The sequence below is a fragment of the Rhamphochromis longiceps genome, linkage group LG19 (genome assembly GCF_057381845.1).
Source record: "Rhamphochromis longiceps isolate RC_006_pf linkage group LG19, R_longiceps_female_GT1.1, whole genome shotgun sequence".
Classification (NCBI taxonomy): Eukaryota; Metazoa; Chordata; class Actinopteri; order Cichliformes; family Cichlidae; genus Rhamphochromis; species Rhamphochromis longiceps.
In genome coordinates this window covers 34243607-34269421 of record NC_140575.1, presented here as the reverse complement: position 1 = coordinate 34269421, position 25815 = coordinate 34243607, and the positions used below count along the sequence as shown (strand labels likewise).

General features: G+C 44.7%; 3 protein-coding genes across 4 annotated transcripts; 1 reads left to right on the top strand and 2 right to left on the bottom strand.

The window, feature by feature from the left end:
* Nucleotides 1-953: 953 nt before the first annotated feature.
* LOC146647247 (uncharacterized) lies at nucleotides 954-3179 on the bottom strand. Its single transcript, XM_085392137.1, has one exon. It carries the CDS (start codon nucleotides 2130-2132, stop codon nucleotides 1203-1205), a length of 930 nt encoding a protein of 309 aa, XP_085248263.1. The 5' UTR covers nucleotides 2133-3179; the 3' UTR covers nucleotides 954-1202.
* Nucleotides 3180-3265: 86 nt separating this feature from the next.
* Nucleotides 3266-4138, bottom strand: LOC146647246 (uncharacterized). The gene has a single exon (XM_085390747.1). It carries the CDS (start codon nucleotides 4136-4138, stop codon nucleotides 3266-3268), a length of 873 nt encoding a protein of 290 aa, XP_085246873.1.
* An 8743-nt stretch (nucleotides 4139-12881) lies between these two features.
* Nucleotides 12882-25345, top strand: LOC146647245 (uncharacterized). 2 transcript variants are annotated; one of them, XM_085391262.1, is made up of 3 exons: nucleotides 12882-12976; nucleotides 21548-21598; nucleotides 21689-25345. In XM_085391262.1, exons 2-3 carry the CDS (start codon nucleotides 21554-21556, stop codon nucleotides 23036-23038), a joined length of 1395 nt encoding a protein of 464 aa, XP_085247388.1. In that variant the 5' UTR covers nucleotides 12882-12976; nucleotides 21548-21553; the 3' UTR covers nucleotides 23039-25345. The 2 variants fall into 2 exon arrangements, with proteins under 2 accessions (XP_085247388.1, XP_085247386.1); XM_085391260.1 differs by lacking the exon at nucleotides 12882-12976 and adding an exon at nucleotides 12988-13483.
* Nucleotides 25346-25815: the final 470 nt, after the last annotated feature.

Genomic DNA, 25815 nt, shown 5'->3' with positions numbered 1-25815 from the left:
CAAACTGGAAGCTGGTTCCACAGAAGAGGGGCCTGAAAACTGAAGGCTCTGCCTCCCATTCTACTTTTAAATACTCTAGGAACAACAAGTAGGCCTGCAGAGCGACAGCGAAGTGCTCTAATAGGGTGATATGGTACTACAAGGTCATTAAGATAAGATGGGGCCTGATTATTTAAGACCTTGTATGTGAGGAGCAGGATTTTGAATTCAATTCTGGATTTAACAGGAAGCCAATGAAGGGAAGCCAAAACAGGAGAAATCTGCTCTCTCTTTCTAGTCCCTATCAGGACTCCTTGTCACGGCTGCCGAGGCGAGCCGTGTGGATTTAGAAGGAGGACCCAAGATGCAGGCAGTGGATGAGATACTGGTGGCTTTATTTACAGAGGTGTAGTGGCAAACAAACAGTGGGGCATAACAAATAACTAAAGACACCTAAACTGGGAGAACTAAAAATAACAGACCTGGGAGCATATGACAACGGATGATGAATAGCAGAGAGACGCAGACGAGGAACAGGACACCGTGGAACGCAGGGTAACAGACTGACACGGAGTTACACAGACTGACACGGAGGAACACAGACTGACACATCATTAATTGTGGGTGATCGTGGCTCAAGAGTTGGGAGTTTGCCTTGTAATCGGAAGGTTGCCGGTTCGAGCCCCGGCTTGGACAGTCTCGGTCATTGTGTCCTTGGGCAAGACACTTCACCCGTTGCCTACTGGTGGTGGTCAGAGGGCCCGGTGGCGCCAGTGTCCGGCAGCCTCGCCTCTGTCAGTGCGCCCCAGGGTGGCTGTGGCTACAATGTAGCTGCCATCACCAGTGTGTGAATGGGTGGATGACTGGATATGTAAAGCGCTTTGGGGTCCTTAGGGACTAGTAAAGCGCTATATAAATACAGGCCATTTACCATTAATTAAAAATGTTTTCCCAGCTAAAGATATAACATTTAATAAAGCCACCTTAAGTGTTTTAGAGGTATTACTTGTCCCCTCGTGTTTGGGAGCAGTCTGTGGCACACAAGGTATGTTTAATATATTTAAAGATCTTTTAGAGTGCATTTCTCTGTGTTTTGACCAGGCCACATGTCTCCTGTCACCTAAAAGTACAGAGATTTTAAAACCTTCTAGTAAACAGGGTCCCAGCTTCTCCTGGGAAAAGTCACCACTGCCATAATCCTCGCAGCCCGGACCCTCCACACATCACACATCAGACTTCGGAGACAGAGCATGAAGGTGGTAAGGAGGAACTAAGGGGGGTGAGGCTGAGCAATGTGACTTCGATTGCTCTGTTGAGGGTGGGGCTCGATGGCGAACCTTTTGCCGCTCTGGTGGGGGGTTTATGGGGGACAAAATGGGATTGGGCCGGGGGGTAGATCTGAGCCCAGCATTGACCCGCTCCATCATCTCCTCAGTGAATTTCAGGTGTGGGGAGGAGGGAGAAAGGGAGGGGGAGGAGGGTGATGGGGGTGATGGCCTGTCAGGGGTTTGGGGGACTGGGGAAGATCGTGGTCCCTGGTCCTGGTCGTTGGTGTTGTTGAGAGAGTTGGAGGCAAATAGGGACCCCTCTTCTTGCCTCAGATGTCTCTCCTTTCTGAGGCTCTTCCCGGGTGGGGGCAAATGGAGCTCCTCCTCAAGGTTTCTGCTGGGCTTTGTCTGTTCTTGGAGTACTGTTTGTTCCTCTTTATGAGATAACTCCTCGTTTATCTCAGCCTTGGCACCAAGCACAGATGGATGACGTATGGAATAAAACAAGTTGGAGGTGAACAGTTTCACCCCTGACTTGTTAAAATTAAATCCATTTGCTTTAAACAGATGCCTGCGTTCCCAAAAAATATTAAAGTTGTTGATAAAATGCACTGAGTGGTCAGCACATGCTGATATAAGCCATTTATTCAGTGTAAACAACCTGCTGAATCTCTCGTCTCCTCCTCTGATCGGCGGTACAGGTCCACTGATGAATACAGCTGCATTCAGAGAGTTTGCAGTATTTAATAATCCAGTAAAGTCCTGTTTCAGAACCTCCGACTGTTGTTTGGACACATCGTTTGACCCTGTATGCAGAACAATGTTTGTCACAGTTGGATATTCCTCTGCAATTTGAAGAATTCTCTCCTTCAGATTGTTGACCATATCGTTAGGAAAGCAGAGGACTTTAGATTAGAGACCTTAGTTTTCACAGGAGCTACAGTATCCAGAGTCGTACGTAGTGAGGAGGTGAAATTATTAACAAGATAATCGACCTCTGTTGGGGTAGCGTTCAGATAGCTGCTCTGCTCTGTGTTGGTACAGGGCATTGAAGATGATAACAGTGGGTGGATTATATTCTTAAACTTAGTTACAGCGCTTTCAGAAAGACATCTACTTTGATAAAGTCTACTCTCCACCGCTGTGTAATCAATTATTGTAAATGTAAATGTTATCAGGAAATGATCAGACAGGAGAGGGTTTTCAGGAAACACTGTTAAATGTTCAGTTTCTATGCCATATGTTAAAACAAGATCTAGAGTGTGATTAAAGTGGTGGGTGGGTTCTTTTACATTTTGAGAGAAACCAATTGAGTCTAATAACAGATTAAATGCCATGTTGAGGCTGTCATTTTTAGCATCTACATGGATGTTAAAATCACCCAAAATAATTATTTTATCTGAGCTCAGAACTAAATTAGATATAAACTCTGAGAAATCAGACAGAAACTCTGTGTAAGGCCCAGGTGGACGATAGATGACTGGTTTCTGAGTTTCACAGCTGGGGTGGACAATGTTAAGCATCAGGCTTTCAAATGAATTAAAAGTCTGTCTTGGTCTTTCATTAATTAATAGGCTGGTGTGAAAAATTGCTGCCACACCGCCCCCTCGGCCTGTGCTTCGAGGTTTCTGGTAGTTAGAATGACTCGGGGGTGTTGATTCATTTAAACTAACATAATCATCCTGCTGCAACCAGGTTTCTGTAAGGCAGAGTAAATCAATTTGTTGATCAATTATTAAGTCATGTACTAACAGAGACTTGGAGGAGAGAGATCTAATATTTAATAATCCACATTTCACTGTTTTACTCTTTGGTTCAGATGTGGATACTGTATTGTTCTTTCTTTGTAATTGTTTATGTTTAAGTTGTTTGTTGCTGGTTTTTAGTTTGTTTTTTGTCTGTTTGGGAGCTGACACAGTCTTTATGGAGATGGGTTTTTGGGGGGGTAGCAGGAGGAGAGAAGCTGCAGAGAGGCGTGTAAGACTGCAACTCTGCTTCCTGGTTCCAACTCTGGATAGTCATTTTTTGGGGGGTTTAATAAATTTGTCCATATTTCTAGAAATGAGAGCTGCTCCATCCAAAGTGGGATGGATGCCGTCTCTCCTAAAAAGACCAGGTTTCCTCCAGAAGGTTTGCCAATTATCTATGAAGCCCACATCGTTTCTGGGACACCACTCAGACAGCCAGCAATTTAAGGAGAACATGCAGCTAAACATGTCACTCCTGGTCTGATTGGGGAGGGGACCAGAGAAAACTACAGAGTCCCACATTGTTTTGGCAAAGTTGCACACCGATTCAATATTGATTTTAGTGACCTCTGATTGGCGTAACCGGGTGTCATTACTGCCGACGTGAATTATGATTTTACTGAATTTACGTTTACCCTTAGCCAGCAGTTTTAAATTTCCCTCAATGTCGCCTGCTCTGGCCCCTGGAAGACAATTGACTATGGTTGCCGGTGTCTCTAGCTTCACATGTCTGAGAACAGAATCCCCAATTACCAGAGTTTGACCCCCGGCAGGTGTGTCGGCGAGTGGGGAAAAACGGTTAGACACATGAACGGGTTGGTGGTGTACCTGGGGCTTCTGTTTAGGACTATGCTTCCTCCTCACCGTCACCCAGCCGCCCTCTTTCCCCAGCTGCTTGGGGTCTGCTGGGGAACAGCTAGCGGGGCCTACGCTATCTTCAGCTGCACCAGCTATAGGGGCCTGGCTAGCTACGGGTGAATGAAGGGTGCGAAGCCGAGTCTCCAATTCAGTAATCCTGGCCTCCAGAGCTGCAAATATGCTACATTTGTTACAGATATCATTACTGCTAAAGGAGGCCGAGGAGTAACTAAACATCTGACACAATGAGCAAGAAAGTGCAGGAGGGACAGGTGAAGTAGCCATGGGCTGTATCCCAATTCAGGGTCTGCAGCCTTAAAGTACGCATTTCAAGGCCGATTACGTCACAGCGGCGCGCCGAAGGCTGTCCCAATTCAAAGGCTGCTCGAAATGCGAAACTGTGAAAAGTAAGTACTGAATATTATGTCACTTATTTATGTGCAAATGTTTAATAACGAAGAACATTAAAACATTACTGTTGGCCACATGTCGGCAAAGTTATGTGACATTGGTGACGTTTGTACTAACTTTGTTTTAAAGCCTTTACTTTAAAATATTCGCCGTTCAATAGCTGAGCTTAATCCTACAGAGAATGATCAAAGCTCATGTAGAAAGAAACAAACAAATGAACAAAATATGTTCTCCTTCATTTCTGTCAAACAAAGCTGTATGACACGTTTCCAGCTGTTAGTATCATGGTTGCTAGGCAACCTGGGCAGCGCAACGGAGGCTAGACCGTCCCATTTCACAAGCTTCGCATTTCCGGCCTTAGCGGTCTTTAAGTACGCGGCCCATGAGGATCGTTGAGGCTGCGTACTTTAAGGCTGCAGACCCTGAATTGGGATACAGCCACGGTGCTAACGAGTCGGCTACGAGCTAAGCTAAGCTAGCGAAACAGTACAGAGACAGTGAGTGAATACTTTGGCTATTAATTAGGTAGTGAGTACACAAAAAGTGTGCTTCGGATGAAGCAGGTGAAGATTATACTATGAAAAACGAATGTATTTAAAAGTTGTTAATTAAATTGCTAAGCAAATAAGCTACTCAGAAACACCACTGTGTTTGAGCAAGAACAGGAAATGATACTCTACCGCAGAGCGAGCCCATCTTGATCATCTTGTTGACGGAGTTGAAGGCCCGCTGGAGGCCGAGTCCCTTCAAGGCGCTGCAGGCCTGAATCTCCCATAGTCTGTCTGTGTAGCTGGGGAGGTCTAGCGCAGTGGACACCTGAGGGGGAGGAGTCAGAGAAAAGGAGTCATCAGTTATTGAGGAAATATGTAATCAGATTACAGTAACTTTAGTATTTATCATCAGAGCTCGTGTGAGCTCCAGAGACAGGAGTTAGAATCAGGCCATTTTATCGGGGTGGCTGTAGCTCAAGAGGTAGCACCGGTCATCTATTACTCGACAGGTTGGTGGTTCAATCCCTGGCTGTTTAAGCACTCTGAGATAAGATGTAAGAACCAGTGTATTTAATATTTACTTTATTAATCCCAGAGTAAACAATGTGCTGACAGATGCTCAGAGACAGTAAAAACAGTAAGGGGTTAAGGTTAGACCCAGTGCAGGACGCTCTGAGGCCGTCCTAGTAAGGAAATCAAACATCTGAACTTCACCTGTGTAAATGTTACAGCAGAGATTCTTAAAGTCAGGGCTGTGGCCCTCTGGTGGGTGGTAAAAGTACGGCCCGAGACATCATTTATAATAAATCTACAGATCCTATTTAAATTATTCTAGGAGTGGCTCCAAAATCAAACAGATTTCTCTGTTCAAACTTTCTTTGACTACATTTTTGTCATTCATTTAAATAATTAATGATAACATGTGCATTTCAAAAAGAGTATGAACTGAAAACACAACAAGGCCGAGTGTCATGGGCCTGGGTCTGAAGGACCCAGGGTTTTTGAATAAGTATTGACTGTGTATTTTTGGTGCTGCTGTCCTTTGTTTCCACGTGTTTGTGTATAGGTGGGTGTGTGTGGGTGTGACAGAGCACCGGTTCTTCTGGCCTGGTGGGTGTGTTAGCCAGGAGCCTGGCCACGCTTGCAGAGGAGAATCACACACACCTGGAGCTGATCAAGCCTCGTCGGGGAGCTATTTAACAGTGTGGCTGAGTGCTCCTTGATGGGGGATTGTTGTGTAAGACTCCACGGCAGTGTCTTAGCGTAAGTTAAAATCAGCTAGCGTATAACGGCGCGAGCGTGTGTCTTGATGGCTGCCTCTGGTATTTTTCCAGTCAAGAGAAACAAGGGAGTCAAGGAAACACACAGGGATTTGTCATTTTCTGCACTGTAAATAAACGCTCTGTTCACTGCACAGAGTCCAGCGTTTGGGTCCTCCTTCCCCACGGTCTGCCACTCAGACCGTGACACGGACGGCTTTAAAAGCTACTGACTCTGTCAGATGATCTCATCGCTGTTTAAAAATGAATTAAAAAAAAAACCAAGTGCTGAATCATTCATTAATACAGACTATTAGAGTAACAGGTGTGTAGCATCGCTAACTAGCTAGCAACAAACCTCCAACATAGTGCGTATGCAAGCGGTTAATCTAGCGAACAAATTCACAACAGAGTGATTTTAGAACTATAAGCTATTAGCTATTAACTATAAGCACTTTGCACTTTGCAATAATCTAGAGATCTCAGACCTACCATTTATCAGCTCAAACATCCAACGACATGAATGCTTTAAAAGCATCAACATCAGCGCTTCTCTGACAGCATGGTGGGAGTTTCTAAAATTGACAGCGTCTTCATTAATCCCATGCAAACGTACACCTATCTGGAACAACCCTGACATATTACAAAACAATAATATGATAAACTTTTCAGATTGGAGTGGTAAAGGAATCAAATATTTAGAACATATACTAGAAGGAACAGAATTTATTTCATTTGACAGACTAGTTACACAATATGGGATCAACAAGAAAAGATTTTTAGAATATCAACAAATTAAATCTATAGTAAAAAAGAAATTTAAACCGGGTCAAGTTGAACTACAAACACCACCAAGTGTGGTTCAATTTCTTACTCTTAAAACCCCCAAATTACTATCCAAAATATACAGAATGCTTTCTAAAACAGATGAATCAATATCACTTCCTATTGCAAAATGGGAAGCGGATTTATCAGTTAACTTAGACCTAAACTTCTGGTCTCAGATTTGCTTAAAAACCTTTCATCTAATTAGAAATCCCAGTCTTCAATTAATTCAATACAAAATATTACATAGAGTGCACTATACAGGTCATCGGATGTTCAAGATGGGCTTTACGTCTACCAACAACTGCTCACACTGCCAAACCAATTCACCGGACAATTATATCCACGCTCTTTGGTTCTGTCCACCAGTTCAGAAGTTTTGGCGCGAGATATGTGAAGACTTATCAAAGTGTCTGAAATGTAACATTCCAACTTCCCCCTTAGTGTGTTTGTTGGGCAGCTTAGATAATGTCACTTCAGAAAAGAATATCGCCCATATGGTTTTCACTGCCCTATGCATAGCCAAGAAAACAGTCCTCATGAACTGGAAAAATAAAAATAATCTTAATTCTAACCAATATAGAAATTATCTATTAGATTACATTAGTCTTGATACAGCCTCTGCCACCACATCAGATCAATTGCTCTGGGCTCCTTTGATCAGCTCCATCACCTAGTGGGGGTGGGGGGTCATAGTTTGGTCCCGCCTTCACTGTTGTGATTGGTGTGGGGGTAGGGACAGGCTTAGGGCGTCGGGGGGTTCCCCGGAGGCATTTTCCTTGGGGGGCTCAACCCGGGGTAGCGGTCATGTCCGGTTAGGGGCTCTGTTGGCTCTCAGGTGACTTGTTTCCTCGCGGCTGCGTGCAGCGGGACTAGGGGAGGGTCTGTGGTGACGGGCGTGGGTTACTGACCTGGTAGCCTGGCTGTCCCTGGGTGGGTCCAGGGTATGCGTGAGGTTCTGGGGGCGCTCCGTCTCTGGGCTGGGGCCCGGGCCGGGCCTCGGGGGCTTGGGTCCTGGTTGGTGTGTTGCCAGGGTTGTGGGCGGGTGGGTGCATGGGGGCCCAGCCCTGGAGCAGGGTGCCGCCGGTGCATCGAGCCACCTGGGGGGCTCTTCAACTGGTGGGGAAGATTGTCACATCTTGCAGGAGCTTTCCTCTCCTCAGGGGCTCTCTCTACAGGAGGGGGAGATACAGGAGAGGTGGAGGAAGATCTCAGCCTGGGTGTTTATTGTCTTATGTAGTCTGGAAGAAGAGTGGATGGTGGGGTGGGTGCAGTTTTCTCTGTGGTGGGGTTGGGTGGACTGTCCTGGGCTCTGTGGGGCCGGGAGGCGCTGCTGCGCTGGGCCCCGGTCTGGATGGGCCTGGGCCCCCTTTCCCTGGTGGGTCGCGGAGTATGGGGGTGCCTACTGGGGTCAGCGGGGGAGCTGGCCCCAGGGAGGGGTCACTTGCCCCTCCCTTCCTTCCCTCCCCATCTCCAGCTGCCTCCCTCTTCCCGCTCCATCACAACCACCCACACATGCAGGACCTTGGAGTAGGGGTATGTCACCAGGGTGCAGAGGAGGCCACCCCCCCGTCCCCTTCTGGCTGCCTCTGCCTCAATTTTATCCCACAACTTAGACATTCACATTACTCACACTCTCATTACACATACATATAGGATCTTGGGGGTGGGCACGATACACGGAATCCAAAGTACCATCAGGGTGTACACCCCACCCCTGGCGTCGTTGCCCACCTCTCAATGTTAAATACACGTAGACATTGAGGGCCAGCAGGAGGGACCATGCGCTTACCTGCTGCTCTCTGGCAGGTAGCTCCATGCCCTCCTGGGTTTTAAATGCACCTTAGAACACACATGCATCAACACTACAATGAGCGGGTGGAGGGAGGTTTGGAGTCTTCTCTCACCCCCATTCTCTGCGACCTGCTGGAGCGGGGGGGCTAGGAGGAGGAGTTGGCCGTCCGACTGCGGTCTGGAGTGTGGGGCCTCCCTGCTGCTGCGGAGTCGGGGCGGTCTGCCTCCCCCCACCGCAGGGAAAAGGGTAACACCACCTGGGTCTGGGTGCAGTTCCCCCCCCTCCAGGGCCAAGGGTACCTAGACCCGGGGCTTAGAGTACGCTTGGGGAGTGTGATCGTGTGTACAGCGTCTCTTTATGTCTGTCTCCACGTTGGTTGAGTGTGGAGTAAGTGTATATGAGAGCATGAGGGTGGGAATGGATGTTTGTATATGTGTGTGCCTGTATTTCTGTGTCTATATGTCAGGTTGGGTGTCAGGCGCCACCTCTCTGGGGACATCTTAAGCCCTCCAAGGTATGGAGGCCTATCTCCCCCTACCACCACTTCCCCTGCCAGTGGCGGACTCCCTCAGACGTCGGTGCGTTGGTGGTTCTTTGTGTCCGGGGATGGGCGTCCAGGTACACACCGGCTCACTCCTTGGCGGCCGCTTATTGGGGCCTGGGGCCTGGGGCTCGCTCGGGCCACTTCGGAGGTGGGGTGCCCCCGGCCTCTCGGCCTAGGGCTCGGTCACTCAGGCACGGCTGGCTACCGGTGGAGCTCACGGGCGCGTCACTGCAACTCCCCCTGGCTTCTGCTCCGCGGCTGCTGAGTGAGCCCTCATCTGGGACTCTCCTCAGCTCTTTCTGGGACAGTGACGCGGCTGCCCCTCTGTTGGTCTTCCTTGGTCTCTTGTGTTCTGGGGGCCTCTGGATGTCTGGAGTTTTGATCTCCTCCATACCTGCTTCATGCCCTGGAGGACAGGGCTGTGGCCCCCCCACACCCTCTAGCAGATCATTACATGAAGGAACCTTTTAAAAAACAAAAAACAAGCGCGTCCATGCTCACAGGTGTTCACACTGTGTTCTGTTGATCTTATGTGCTGCACAATAATGTTTAATATTTAGTATTTACTGTCATATTCCCATATATCATTGTGATGTTGTTTATTCTATTACTCTTGTTCTCTTCTGCTTGTTTTCTTTTTTCTTTCTCAGCAGGTGACCCAGGTGATTGATATGTGCATTTTTTTTCTTTTTTTTCTTCTTTTTTTTTCTTTTTCTGCTCATTCTGTTGGTTTTTGGTTTTTGCCCTTCTCCCCCGTCCCTCTTCTCAGCTGTTTCTCTTTCCCTCTTTCTTTCTCCCCTTCTTTCCCCCAGTCAAGTCTGTCCCATGTTCAGTAAGTGAAAATAAAATAAACAATAAAAGGTGAATCAAATGGACCATTATGGCAAGGCTGGGATGGTCAATTTGGTAAAGTAAATCCGTTGGGCATCTTTCTTTGCCTTTAGACAACAATTCTGATGGCAAAAGAGCCAAACGGGACAGGCAAAAAAAACAAACAAACTATAAGCTGATAAGCTGTGTTTTTTTTTTTTTTATAACAGTGACATGGTTGTATTTACCTTAATTAAACGAGTCGTCAGTTGCAGTAAACCAGCAAAAAACTCGGGCTACGTAAAAAGTGTAGAGGGGCGTGTTTGCGGTCACGTCCAGCAGGTGTGTGGGCGGGAGCGTTACACAGTCGCTCCACCTCAACTCACTACGCAGACTCTGGCTCCTAATTTGCAAGATGGCAGCCTCCACAAGCGGGATATTTTGGCTTCATTTTTGCACAATGGGAGGAGGCGGTGTCGCGTCGTCCATCTTTTATACAGTCATTGGTCGAAAGCATCGGAGCGGCTACAACCATTATCATCTGCAAATTATGCCGGGCGACAGTCGTAGCAAGGAGATGAAGCACTGTTGAAAAAACTGCGCTTCCTCCACTTCTGTAACATTGATTCCTTAATGTTGAATTCTCTCGCAGCTGTTCTGTTCCCATGTTGTTGCAGTATATTAATAACTAACCTCGTATTGTGAATGAATAATCTCAGTTGTTCTCCTGACTGAAGTTTGCCCCGTGTATAGCATCCTGCTATGCAATTGCATTTGTCCCTGACCACCAGAATCCCTCACGTTAACTTTTATAAAGTGGAAAAAAAGTTGGTGTTCATCCTTCAGCTTCACTGTGCTAATGTTATGCTAACATAGCTGTGTTGCTAGCAATAACGTAGCACAACATTATATAGCCCAACTTCAGTAACCCTGCAAACATCACTGCTGTTTAGTTTTCTGTCTTCATTTACGTTGGAAGTGATAACAGAGCTGTACGTTTTAAATTGTTTCCAAAACCCCGCAGTCAGGACATGCTATATTGTATTTAGATAGAAGATAGTGGGCTAACTTCCTGCTAACTTCTAACTCCATTAAATGTCATAAATTCCATTTTCATGGATGCCTGGATGTTAAACTCAATTGTTACACCTGGTAGAGCAGAACACTGATCATTTATTAAAGATGAAAGACTTTAGACAGTTTTTCAACTCTCAGTAATGCCATAGTGATCATTTGATATATGGATCTGCAGTGGAGTTAAGTCCCAGACATGGCTAGTGACGTCAGACTTAAGAACCGGATACCTTTCTAATGTGACGTTGTTGTCCCTGGCTCTCTTTCTCTGTCTCTCCCTCCCGCTCTGTTCCTGTGCTACTGAGAGTGTAACTACCAGGGTTGCCAACTCCTCAGTAAGGAAAATCGCTATTGGCTGTCCGAAAAGTCGCTAGAAGTCGCTAAATGACGTCATCGCCTAATTTGCATACTTGGTCATGCTAATATAATTGTAACCTACGTTGTTGGAGAGAGAAATAACATCGTGGAAGAAACATAAAGTGAGTAAAAAACGTCCTAAATGCATTTAGAATTTATTTAGAACTACGAATTAAATTTATTTTAGCAATTATTGTTTTTTGTAATGTCACAATTGCAACCCTGCTCCTTTATCTGGGCTTGGACCGGCAAAAGTGACCTGAAATAGGCACTCTGGTGGAGTTACTTTGTGTGTGTGTGTGTTTATAAGTAGTTTTAAACCTGATCCACAAAACAGCATAACAGTAAAAGAAGAACTGACTGCGTTACAGTCAGTGCGGGAGCAGCGGCTTCGCTCATGTGCGATTCGTTTGCAGTTCGGATGCACAGGTGTGAACATCTCCTGCCCTGATAGCAGCTGGGGGAGGACTATCCTCCGCCTGTGAGCGCTTTGGCACGGGCGAGGTGCCCACGGCAGCACCCGCTGCTTGTTGAGAGTAAGAGCGATACGTGCTTTCACGTCAAAAAGATGTCATAAATAAGTCTCCAATAACACCAGAAAAAGTCGCCAGATTTGTCGCTAGTCGCTTATTAGAAAAAAAGTCGCTAAGGGGGTCTGAAAAGTCGCTAAATATAGCGACAAAGTCGCTAAGCTGGCAACACTGGTAACTACTGTCCCTCCCCCCTCTTCCCAGCGCAAAGCACAAGGCTAGCATGTGGAGTGAAGCGGAAAAAAAGTGGAGAGAGGGTGAGAGAAAGGAAAAAAACAAAACATGGCTTGCGATAAGGAGCCGGCTTGTGTCGTTCACGAGCCATTTCGTTTGCGATCGACACATCACTACTAGTGATGGTAAATTTGATTCTTGTTACTGAATCGGATTTAATGAGTCACTCACCAAAGTGAATCGGGTTTTTGAGTCCATTGATTCACAGAGTCAGTTGACCAGAGAGTGCAAAAAATTTACATTTTCACTCAAACTTAATTTCTTTCTCTTTTCATGTAAATCCTACTGCTAAGATGAATGATTCTAAAAAAAAAAAAACCCAACTATTTTATAGAGCAAAAAAGAGCAAAAACATTTCTAAAATTAAGCAATTTCCTATTAAAATTGCTTAATAAACATTTCTTTTGTTTATGGTAAATGGTAAATGGCCTGTATTTATATAGCGCTTTACTAGTCCCTAAGGACCCCAAAGCACTTTACATATCCAGTCATCCACCCATTCACACACACATTCACACACTGGTGATGGCAGCTACATTGTAGCCACAGCCACCCTGGGGCGCACTGACAGAGGCGACAGAGGTTTATTTTTATTTTATTAGCATTTTCCTTAAATGTGTTAAATATATATTTTCTCATCTAAATGTCCACTGAGCTGTGAGCCAGAGGGCGGTAATGCGCCTTAACATTGGTTGCCACCAAGAAGAAGAAGAAGCTGTGAGCCAGGAGGGAGGGGGTTAGTGAGTCCTGAGTGATTCGCTTACGCTTATGATTCAGCACAGGAAGGGAGGGGGTAAGTAGCTCAAATGTGCTGTTAGCATGTTAGCAGAGCGATGCTACTGTGAACCGAGAAGCTATTTTCTTGATGTGAGCTTCTACTCAGGGTTTTTTCTTCCAGTTCAGAGCAGATTTTTTTTTGTTAAGATACTGGATGTTGTGTTTTTCTCCACAATTTTAATTATAAGCTAGATACATTGCTGCTAACAGCAACAGGGATGAGTCAGTGAGTCAGTTGGGCCTGTGAATCATGATTCATGAGTCAGTAAAGTGATTCTCGAGTATTGAACGATTTGTTCATGATTCGCGCATCACTAATCACTACTGTCCAGTCTCTGAGGTGACAGCACTGCTGTGGCTCCTACAGCTTCATGCACAGCCTGCAGAGCTGATGGAGTCTGCTCTCAGCTGCACAGCAGTGAACACCAGCAGCACCACCCGTTAGCACACAGTGCTCCCTCTGCTAACAAAGGACTGTGGGCTTCCTGTACCAACTGACAGGATCCAGCTCTGCAGACAGATGGTAACACATCACCGCAGCACAAATAGCACAGGTCTAATATATGCACGCATGACTCGGTGTGAATGTGACCTTTAACCCTGATGACCGCAGTGTGCGGGTTGGTGTATTTCACAGTCAGTGGCTAACGTTTGGTCCTGCATGCTAACTGATAACCTTCCTGGAAGCTGAACAGCGTTTGTTTAATTCACCCTCAGCGTGACTGAAGGCTCCCACTGAACATGCTCTTTGTTCCCAGTGACCACATGTTCACCCACGTGGCGCACACACTCTTCTTTTACATGACCTCAGTCACATGTTTGTGTTTGCCTCTTACTTTGTAAAACACACAGGTTGCAGCTGTCTCACTGTCGACTTACTTTGTACTGATTCATTAAAGATTCATCCAAGCTCTGTGGTTTCTAATAATTCTGGAAAGGTTATTGTTTGATCTGTGTTTCTGTCCTGATTATTACGAGGTTCAGTAAGTTCTCAACCAGTGTCGGTGTTGATGTTGGTGCTGTTCTCCTGAGGCGCTGTAACACTGAGTCATTAGTCCAAGCTGTTAGAGCTGAGGGTGTGTAATGTTGGTGAAACATGGAGTTTTATTGTGGTGATCTTGCTGTTTGCATGCTTGTTGTTCAATGTCTGTCCAGGGCTGAGTTTGCTCTGTGGGGCCGATAGGTTGGTCAGGAAGTAGCTCTAAGGTCCTTTAAGACTTTGTGGGATTTTGTAGTGTTTTCAATTTCATTTGTGGCAGGAAAACATAATTTTTATTAATCAACCCAGAGAATTAAACCATGTTGATGTTGGACGAGCTGGGATATTTGAAATAGGCAATTATAACTCATAATTATATTTTAATAATAGGCATTTGTTACGTAATGTGATTTATCTGATTATGTTTGTGTGTCTGAGGATGTTGGGATGACTTATAGTTTCCATTTTGTTTTTAGATTTGCTACAGAGCTGATTTTTTTTCTATTTATGTCAGTGCGCCTCAGGGTGGCTGTGGCTACAATGTAGCTTGCCATCACCAGTGTGTGAATATGTGTGTGAATGGGTGGATGACTGGATATGTAAAGCGCTTTGGGGTCCTTAGGGACTAGTAAAGCGCTATATAAATACAGGCCATTTACCATTTTACCATAAATAGAACCTGTTTACAAGGTTCACGATTCCTGGCATTCCCTCTTCAAGTGTGGAAACAATATAATTGCACATAAGATAAAGTGTCAGGAGTGAGCAGCAGTACAGATTTGAGCAGTACAAGATTAAAAGTGGCAGTTAGTACAGTACAGTACGGAGAATGAGGTTTTGTTTTTTTTTGTGATTACTGATAAAGTGAGTGACCAGTGCAGAATGTAGAATGTACTTGAGCAACTTTAGGACAGCTTCTGTGTGCATCCTGTGGTGTGTAGTGTGTGAGATGTGGTTCAGGTGTCGTATGGCTTGGTGGTAAAAACAGTTTTTAAGTCTTGTAGTCTAAGCAGACAGACTCCTGTAACGTCTGCCAGATGGTAACAAGGAGAACTGCTGATGTGCTGGGTGGCTGTGGTCCTTGATGATGCTGTGTGCTTTATGGTGGCACCGCTGGAGATAAATGTCCTGAATGCAGGGCTCGCAAAATTTCAAAATCCCTGGTAGCCCTTCGGGCAGGGACTCTTCAGTTTTTGGTAGCCCAAAATAAATTTAAGTAGCCCGAATAAAAAAGGTAGCAATTTTTTGATTGATGTTTTGTTTCCCATTTTGTTTCCTTTACAATATTATACATTAAAGTATAAGATTGTAAAGGAAACAAAACATTAATCAAAACAATTGTTGAAACACAAATTACAACATTGTATAAAAATTACAATCATCAACTTAAATACTTGGTTCTAATTGAACAGACATTTCTATGAACTTGTAAAAACTGTGTAGGACATGAATCAGTCTCTGTCAGATCCTGAATTTGAAATTTCCACTGAAGTCACGGGTAAGAGGCAAGTGGAACCAAGATCGAGGACGTTTGCTTTTTGAAGTTTGCAAAGACTGCTAAATTTTCCCAGTGGTAGTTCACTCTTTGCAACATAGTACGCTGTTCCTTTTGCAATTGGTGTTTGTTCTGTGAAAGATATTGCAGACTGAGCAATAATGCATTTCTTGCATTTCTCATGGGTTCTAATGGGGGCCTTTCTTAAAATGACTGGTCCCAGTAACAAAGGCGCTTGTCGACTCAGAAATCGAGGGAAAACCAACAACACATCCGGCAGAACATTATGTTATTTACACGGGTGCACATAAGTGGTCCGCATGTGCGCATTCGCTGTCAAAATAAAAGACGCGCACCAGATAAGAAGTTGCAACGTGCGTTTGCATCCATATAAAAGGCAGTGTTTTTGTCCGCTAGAGTGGGATTTTCACGGCACATCCTGCACCACGTCTCTGTGCGTTCATCATTTGTTTGAAGCCAGCTCACCTCCTGCAACTACTTGTCCGAGAATACGTGCTTCTTTTGTGGTTCGGACTCCTTCTGACATTTCTTTGGAGGTGGAGGAACATCACAGTAATTGCTTAAAGGAGCTTCTTCGACATCTTTAAGAGTTCTAAACAAATGTCTGTCCTCCAGAAAATCTTACAGTGGGGCAAAAAAGTATTTAGTCAGCCACCGATTGTGCAAGTTCCCCCACTTAAAATGATGACAGAGGTCAGTAATTTGCACCAGAGGTACACTTCAACTGTGAGAGACAGAATGTGAAAAAAAAATCCATGAATTCACATGGTCGGATTTGTAAAGAATTTATTTGTAAATTAGGGTGGAAAATAAGTATTTGGTCACCTCAAACAAGGAAAATCTCTGGCTCTCACAGACCTGTAACGTCTTCTGTAAAAAGCTTTTCTGTCCCCCACTCGTTACCTGTATGAATGGCACCTGTTTGAACTCATCATCTGTATAAAAGACACCTGTCCACAGCCTCAAACAGTCAGACTCCAAACTCCGCCATGGCCAAGACCAAAGAGCTTTCGAAGGACACCAGGAAAAGTATTGTAGACCTGCACCAGACTGGGAAGAGTGAATCTACAATAGGCAAGCAGCTTGGTGTGAAAAAATCAACTGTGGGAGCAATCATCTGAAAATGGAAGACATACAAGACCACTGATAATCTCCCTCGATCTGGGGCTCCACGCAAGATCTCATCCCGTGGGGTCAAAATGATCATGAGAACGGTGAGCAAAGATCCCAGAACCACACGGGGGGACCTGGTGAATGACCTGCAGAGAGCTGGGACCAAAGTAACAAAGGTCACCATCAGTAACACACTACAACGGCAGGGAATCAAATCCCGCAGAAAAAAAACAAAAAAACAAACAAAAAAAACCAATCGTAAGTACTCAAACAATAGTATGTACAATATATACAGGATAGCAGCATTAATATAATGCTGCTATGATCACTCACCAATCAGTGCTGTCGCTCTCTATACACAGTTCTATACACAGTTCGCGCGATTGCAAAGTGAAAGCAAAAAACAAGCGCAAATTCAAACGCGATTTCAATATGTCACATATTGACAGTGGCTCACCGATGCCAATGACATAATTACCCAGCTACATTTCCGAAAGAATGCAAAAGCATTGACATATATTTTTCCTTCCTACGATAGGCCGACGGGCAGGGCAGAGATAGATTTTGGTAGCCCGACTGGAAAAATCGCTAGCCCCGGGATGTTGGGCTAGCGATTTTGCGAGCCCTGCCTGAATGGCAGGAAGCCTCATGCCAGTGATGTGCTCTGCTGCCTTCACCACCCTCTGTAGTGATTTTCAGAAAGTAGAGTCGCTTGTGAGCTTTCCTGATAGCAATGTCTGTGTGAAGGGTCCAGGAGAGATCCTCAGTGATGTAGACTCCAAGGAATTTAAAGTTGGTGACACTTTCGACCTCGACACTGTTGATGTTGATGGACTGGTGTTCCCTGACTGGTCGTTTCTGGTAGTCCACTATCATTTCCCTTGTTTTGCTGATGTTGAGAGTCAGGTTATTTTCCAGACACCACTTGTACAGCGCTATCACCTCCTCTCGATAGGCCATCTCATCGTTGCCTGTGATGAGGCCTGGTTGTGTCATCCGCAACCTTGATAATGGTGTTGGACTTATGTTTAGCAACGCAATCGTGTGTGTGAACAGGGAATAAAGGAGGGAGCTAAGCACACATCCCTGTGGCATTCCTGTGTTTAGGATGTGATGAGGAGGTGTGCTTACCTGCTCTCACGACCTGGGGCCTGTTCGTGAGGAAGTTCAGAATCCATCTGCAGATGGGTGTTCCCAGCCCAAGGTCGACGAGCTTCGAGGCAAGTTTTGAGGGGATGATGGTGTTAAAAGCCGAGCTGTAGTCGATGAAGAGCATTCTTGAACATGTTTTTTTTTTTTCCAGGTGAGTGAGGTTGGTGTGCGTTGTTAGGGCGATGGCATCCTCTGTAGTTAGGCGAACTGAAGAGGGTCCAGCCTGTCAGGGAGGGAGAAGCAGATGTGACCTTTGACTAGCCGCTCGAGGGACTTCATAATGACAATGTCAGTGCAACAGGGCGGTAGTCATTCAGACAGGAGACCGCTGATTTCTTTGGGACAAGAATGACAGTGGATGTTTTGAAGGATGTGAGGACCACTGACTGTCTCAGGGAGAGGTTGAAGATGTTGGTGAACACCCCTGCCAGCTGGTCGGCGCACGCCCTGAGAACCCAGCCTGGGATGCAGTTATAGCCTCACTGTCCTCCTGAGGGTAGAGGATCTGCTCCTTGTTGTCTTTATATGCGTCAGGATTCCCTGAGGTAAAGGCAGAGGTTCACGCCTTGACCTTAGTATGATTGTCTTTAATTACCTAGACTTTCTGATTTGTATATTTGCAGACGGTGGTTTTGGTGATGATATCGTCTATAGATTTATCAATATATCCAATGACAGAGTCTGTGAGTTCATTGATGTTGCTATGAGCGGCATTCTCAAATATCTGCCAGTCAGTTGTCTCAAAGCAGTCCTGGGGAGGGAAACAGTCTGTGATATAATGTGAGCCACCTTCATCTCAGCTGACCTCAGAGAGTTGATTCTGTTCATCTGGACATTTTCCGTGGGAGAAACATTTTGGACACACAGGTCACGCTGATGTCTGACTTTAAAAATGTATGATTTCATAAAACAGTTGTACTGAGTAAATTACTGAGAAAGTGTTCCTCTAACTGGTTTAAAGCGGATTGTGCTAAAATGACATGAAGACATGAAATGAAATAACCTTTGCCTTAGTTCAACCGGGATGAAAGGTTGGAGATGGTAAATGGTAAATGGATTGGTTCTTATATAGTGCTTTTCTACTCTATCTGAGCACTCAAAGCGAGATGGAGTGGATGATAAGGTGTAGCTAGATATCGCTGGATCTCATGTGAACAGAGAGATTGGATTAGGGCTGCAACGATTCATTGAGTACTTCGAATAAGTGGAGTACAAAAATTCTCCACAGAAATTCTTTGATGCTTCATTTAACAAACTGGACTGGACTCATAACTCAGACGCCCTCTACAGGAAAGGGCAGAGCAGGCTGTACCTGCTGTGGAGACTCAGGTCGTTTGGAGTAGAGGGCCCACCCCTGAAGACCTTCTATGACTCTGTGATGGCCTCAGCCATCTTCTATGGTGTGGTCTGCTGGGGCAGCAGCATCTCTGCTGGGGACAGGAAGAGACTGAACAGGCTGATCAGAAGGGCCAGCTCTGTTCTAGGATGCCCTCTGGACCCAGTGGAGGTGGTGAGTGACAGGAGAAAGGTGGCTAAGCTGTCATCCCTGTTGGACAACATCTCCCACCCCATGCAGGAGACTCTGACAGCACTGAGCAGCTCCTTCAGTGGGAGACTGCGGCACCCACGGTGTGGGACGGAGAGATTTCACAGGTCTTTCCTCCCCACTGCTGTCAGACTCCACAATAAAGACTTTTGCAGCTGATCAAACCCTCACATGTGCAATAAGACTACTATATGTGCAATTCTTCTTCTGACGAAGTTGTATTTTTGTATTTTCCCACTCAGTTGTATATAGTATTTGTATTTATATTTTATTCTATTGTATTTTATTGCATTCCAGTGTTTTCTAATTTCTGCTACATAACTTTGCACTTTTGCTGTAACAAAACAAATTTCCCACCTGTGGGACTAATAAAGGTCATCTTATCTTATCTTAATGGATGGCTCTGTAGCATTAAATGATGTAAACGTGTTTCACCCACATGTGCGACTACAAACAGACCTGCAATAGAAATGCATTTAGGAGTAGCGTGTGAATATAAAGTGTAACCACATCAGGCCCACGCAGCCCGCAGTTTTAAACAAAAACAATGATAACACAACAGCACTCGACTGGGCATACATTGGAGCTCCTCGAGGCATTTTGGGTCGGTTCATTTTGATTTTGCTGTACCTGTCATGGTCCTGGGTTGGTGACCAGTGTTTAGTGTTGTTCTCTGGATACGTCCACGTCGGATTAGGCCAGCACATCCTCGTCCATCCGCCAAATCACACCGATTTTGGCCATCCACCAAACTACATTGATGCCCACAATCCTCCAAACCACACCAACGATGGCTGCCATCCAAGTCACCTGAAGCTCTTTGTCTCCGTCATCTTCTTCATTGGGTTCCAGAAAAGGCCCTCCTTTGCCATCGTCGTACTCAGGATCTATTGGCCAAGGATCTTCGCCATCAAAGGTGGCCTCCTGAACTGTGGCGTTGTCGCCTCTTCCCACGCGGTCGACCTCCGGAGCTGCTTCCAGTACGCCGCCGCTGCTTTCCGCAAGGTTGGCCTCCAGACCCACTTCGCCTTCGCCCCTACCACTTTCCACGCGGTCGGCCCCTGAACTGTATCTGCACTGCCACGGCCTTCTGGACTATTTGTTTTTCTTTCTGGTTCCGTTCCTGTGTTTTCATCTGTCTGTCTGTCGCATCGCACCATCATGTTCCCTCATAGTGCTGTGGGTTTCCTCCGTGCATCTTGTGATTCCCAGTTCGAGTTTCCCAGTTTCTGCTGTAGTTCATTGTTTCTAGTTTTTGGTCAGTTTTCTCGTGTTAATGTTCGGGTTTCGTACAGCCACTAAAGCTGCCTCCCTTAGTTACTCCTTGGGCCATGTGCACACTAATGCCTTTTCGTTTGAAAACGTGTCTTTTCTCTCCATTTTGGCCTTCCGTCTACACTGAGACAGTGTTTTTGGTCAAGGAAAACTGACCTTTTTGAAAACGCTTTCCAAAGTGGATACATTTGAAAACGCTGGTTTTGCATCGCAGTGTGCCCTGCGAAAACGCAGGCCTTTTGAAAACGATGACGAATTTTAGTCATGTGATGCATTCATGTGACCAATTCAACCAAGATGGCGGACGGCATTGTACAGCAGTTATTTTGTTTGCTCTCAATTTTGACAGCCATATCAAAGATTAATATCAGTTCGGACATGCTCCAGATAGCTTTTCTTCAAATTCTTTAATTCTCACTCACTTTTGCAACTTTGTACTTTTGTGTTACTTGCAGCAACTCCACCTCATTGTTAGTCCATTTAAAAAACTTGATGCTTTTCCTAGACATTTCAAAGAGCCGGAAAGTAAATAAACGGCAGACAGAAATAACGCAGGTCGAATCATCTTACGTTTCACGCATGCGCAGTACAGCAAAGTAATTGTTTTTAGTCGTTTTAGTGTGGATGCACAACTGTTCAAAACTGATTGAAAACAATAGTGTGGACGTTTTCAGTTTTCAAATTTGTCCAGATTAGTGTAGACGTAGCCTTGGTTTCCCGTGAGTCCTGCATTTGGGTCTTTCATCCTTCCTCCCACACAGTTTATCAACACCTGCCAAATGACTGAACCAGACTTGTTGCTGGCCCTGGAGATCAACACACCACTGCCTAACAACAGGCTTGCTGATATGCAAATTGACAATTGATCAATACCAATGAGTAATGCATCCATATTAAATAAAAATATGCAGCTTCAGAGTTCAATATCTTTATGGTCTAAAGGTAACTGCCAGCAAGTGTTTGGATTGTGTTTGATTATCAATGATGATCTTTTCCATCCCAACAGGAGGAGATGGAGGAGCAAAGGAAGAGTTTAGAAATTGATTCTCCACAAGCGGTGAGGAGACAGGTTCATACACATGCTAACATGAATTCAGTGACATTGTCTCAGGACTGCAGGTTCACAGATTAGTTTCTGTCACTACAGGAACAAAGAGGAAAAAATGGCCAGAGACCTCAGCACTGCAGTGGGCCTGACAAAGCTCACCCACCAGCCGCAAAGGGAAACAGAGTGCATCGTTGTGTCGTCTGTGGAAAGGCTTTCGCCAAGATGGACCACCTCAGAAGACACCAACGCATCCACAGTGGGGACAGACCCTTCATCTGTGAGCAGTGTGGAAAGGGTTTTACTCAGTCGAGTGATTTAAAAAAGCACCAGCTCATCCACAGTGGGGTTAAACCATTCAGCTGTGAGCAGTGTGGGAGGTGTTTTATTCGGAAGAGTGATTTAAAACAGCATCACTTCGTCCACAGTGGGGTTAAGCCATTCAGCTGTGACCACTGTGGAAGGGGTTTTACCTGCGTTAGTAAGTTACAGAGACACCAGCTCATCCACAGTGGGGTTAAACCATTCTGCTGTGGTCAGTGTGGAAGGAGTTTTAATGAGATGAGTGATTTAAACAGTCATCAGCTCACTCACAGTGGAGTTAAACCATACATCTGTGATCAGTGTGGAAAGGCGTTCACTTGCATTAGTAAATTAAAACGACACCAGGTCACCCACAGTGGAATTAAAGCATTTGTCTGCGGCGAGTGTGGAAAGGCTTTTACAGAGAAGGGTGATTTGAAAAGACACCAGTTTGTCCACAGTGGGGTTAAACCATTCACCTGTGAGCAGTGTGGAAAGTCTTTTACTTGCCCGAGTAAATTAAAAACACATAAGCTCATCCACAGTGGAATTACAGCATTCACCTGTGAGCAGTGTGGAAAGGGTTTTGCTTTCAGTGGGATCTTAAAGAAACACCAGCTGATCCACAGTGGGGTTAAACCATTCAAGTGTGATCAGTGTGGAAAGTGTTTCACTCGCAGGGATGATTTAAAAACACACCAGTTCACCCACAGTGACGTTAAGCCTTTCAGCTGTGAGGAGTGTGGAAAAGGTTTTGTTAGCCACAGGAGCTTAAAAAGACATCAGCTCATCCACAGTGGGGTTAAAGCATTCATCTGTGGGGAGTGTGGAAAGGCCTTTACTGAGATGGGTGAATTGAAAAGACACCAGTTTACCCACAGTGGGGTTAAACCATTCAGCTGCGATCAGTATGGAAAGTGTTTTAGTCAGAAAGGTGATTTAAAAAATCACCAGCTCCTCCACAGTGGAATTAAACCATTCAGCTGTGGTCAGTGTGGAAAGGCCTTTACGCTGATTACTAACCTACGGAGACATCAGCTCACCCACAGTGGGGTTAAACAGTTCAGCTGTGGTCAGTGTGGAAAGGCCTTTACTCATAAAAGATACTTAATAAACCATCTGCAAACCCACTCTGGACATAAGCAGTAAATGTGTGACGTCTGTGGAGAAGCAGCCTAAAACCAAAGCATGGACACTCCACAGTGGCATCCATCGTCTGCCTTTTATCCAAATTATTGGAGTTCTGAAGTAACACTGTAACCAGAGAGACCCTCAAATCCCTCTCTATGGTAATAACATCATCGTATCATTTTAAAATCTTTTGATTCATAAAATGTTATTAAAGAATGAACAGTGGGGTGCTGGGATCGCCACTCCTTGCTTTGTACACTATTCTTACTGCTTTCTTTTAAACATACTGAGTTTGTCATTGTTTTATGTTAATCCCCCCCTGTTGACCCAGTAGAGCAAGTATGGAGCTACATACAATACAGTACAGTTTTTAAAGACAATCCATATTTACAAGTCCTCTTTGTGTAATAAAGTTTTTTTCTTAGAAAAAAAACTGTTAAGATGTGTTTCATGGGGTGGGGGTGGGGGGCAACTTCATTTACAATCTAACAATACACCTATGAACTTTAGTTTTGGATCCATCATCAGTTTCAACATTGTTTATGCTGAATTTACTATTATGATTTATTGGTTGATTTCCAAATGGATAGTGGATGTTCTTAAATTTTATAATAACCCATTTATAAGAAACAGTTTTTATACCTTTACAGTACCCAGGAGCTGATCCAGGATTTCCTCACTGACAAACACAGTGGTATTTAAATCAAGACATTCTAATTAGTTTAAATACAGTATAAAAAGTAAAGGACTAAGTACTGAACCTTGTGGTGGGTTATAAGAAGGAAGGAGGCCAAGGACTAGTGAGTGTCAGAGCCACTAACCAGGACGAAACAACAAATATCCAATGTGTACCTCGAGAAGATAGCCACAACTAATCACGTTAAGGAGCAGATTTACAGATTCCCATAGGTTCACACAGAACCAGTGTGGAGCACGCTCACTTCTTCTGAAGTGTTGCTGTAATGCACACTTACACACCTCCTACTGTCATCAGTCATCAGCCCAACTGTTTCTCGTCGATCAGTCGTGTAGTTTTAACAAACTTCACAGGAAAAAAGATGGAAATGTTTAACCCAGAAAAGCCTGATGTAACACTAGCCCTACATTTTATTATTGTGTAGTAAACAGAGGCTCCCTCCATCAGGAGCAAATGACCCCCCCCCCCCCCCCCCCTTCTTCCACAGGACCCCTATGACAGTGGGAAGGAAAAGCTCCCTTTTAACAGGATTGTGGGATTCCTCTGTATTATTGCAGGGCCTCTACCTTACAATGTAAAGGGACTGTTGTTGTGATTTGGTGCTACATAGGTAAAATGTAATAAATTTAATCCTGTTTTTGTGTGTGGGTTTTTTGACCACTCAAAGCTTTTTCCAAAACCCAGAATGCCCAGTAAACCCAAAGCACTCGTGCTGGTTCCAAGGTGGTCCCAGTGCTGTGGGTTTCCTGTACCAGTCCATCAGATGTGCTGACCCTCTGATAGACTGTTTTCAGGTGAGATGGTGCCTTCGATGAGCCTCAGGCTATGTCCACACTAGCCCAGATAGATTTGAAAATGGCGTTTTTGTCGGAAAATGCTCCGCGTCCACACTAGCATTTTCAGTCGTTTTCACAGAGTTGTGCGTCCACATTGAAACGGCCGAAAATGCTTACATTCCAGTCCTGTGCATGCGCAAAAGCGAGTGAGAACTCGCTGGCTCCTTCCACCCAGTGTGTACGTCTTGCCTGATCCAGTCTGCCCGTAACAAAAAACGGTTGCATTTTCGCTGTTGACCAAACGCTCCACCAGGAGATGGACGCAGGACTCGTACGCCTCATCCTGGCAGGGGCGGATCTAGAGAAAAATTTTTGGGGTGGCATGGAGATCAGATAGGGTGGCAAAGTCGAAGCCATTTCTTTACACATTTGCAGGTGCTACGTTTTCTAATACATGCCATATATAGTCAAAATACATCAATTTTTGTTTAATATAGCGTAGTCTAACATTCTTTTTGGCATTAGCCGAAATAACTAAATATTTCAGTTCATAGCCTATACAACAAATAAGCATATATCCCAATAAGTACAAAATCCAGAAACCTACACAATACAAGGTGGATTAAGTTGGACTTGTATTTTTAATTAAGTTTCAAACTCTTTTTATGTTGGAAATACATTCAAAAGTGTATTACATCCTTACATTTACACCAAAAGGTCAGAAATCTGCACTTAACAGAAAACACTGAACAAAATATATGAAAAAAACAGTTTTCACCATCAGGATTCACTAGTCAAGTACTTAAATTTGAAAATGGCGTTTTTGTCGGAAAATGCTCCGCGTCCACAGAGTTGCAGTCTTACATGCCTCTCTGCAGCTTCTCTCCTCCTGCTACCCCCCCCCCCCCCCAAAAAAAAACACATCTCCATAGAGACTGTGTCAGCTCCCAAACAGACAAAAAACAAACTAAAAACCAGCAATAAACAACTTAAACATAAGATAAGATAAGATAGAACTTTATTATAAACTTTATTATAACATAAACAATTACAAAGAAAGAACAATAAAGTATCCACATCTGAACCAAAGAGTAAAACAGTGAAATGTGGATTATTAAATATTAGGTCTCTCTCCTCCAAGTCTCTGTTAGTACATGACTTAATAATTGATCAACAAATCGATTTACTCTGCCTTACAGAAACCTGGTTGCAGCAGGATGATTATGTTAGTTTAAATGAATCAACACCCCCGAGTCATTCTAACTACCAGAAACCTCGAAGCACAGGCCGAGGGGGCGGTGTGGCAGCAATTTTTCACACCA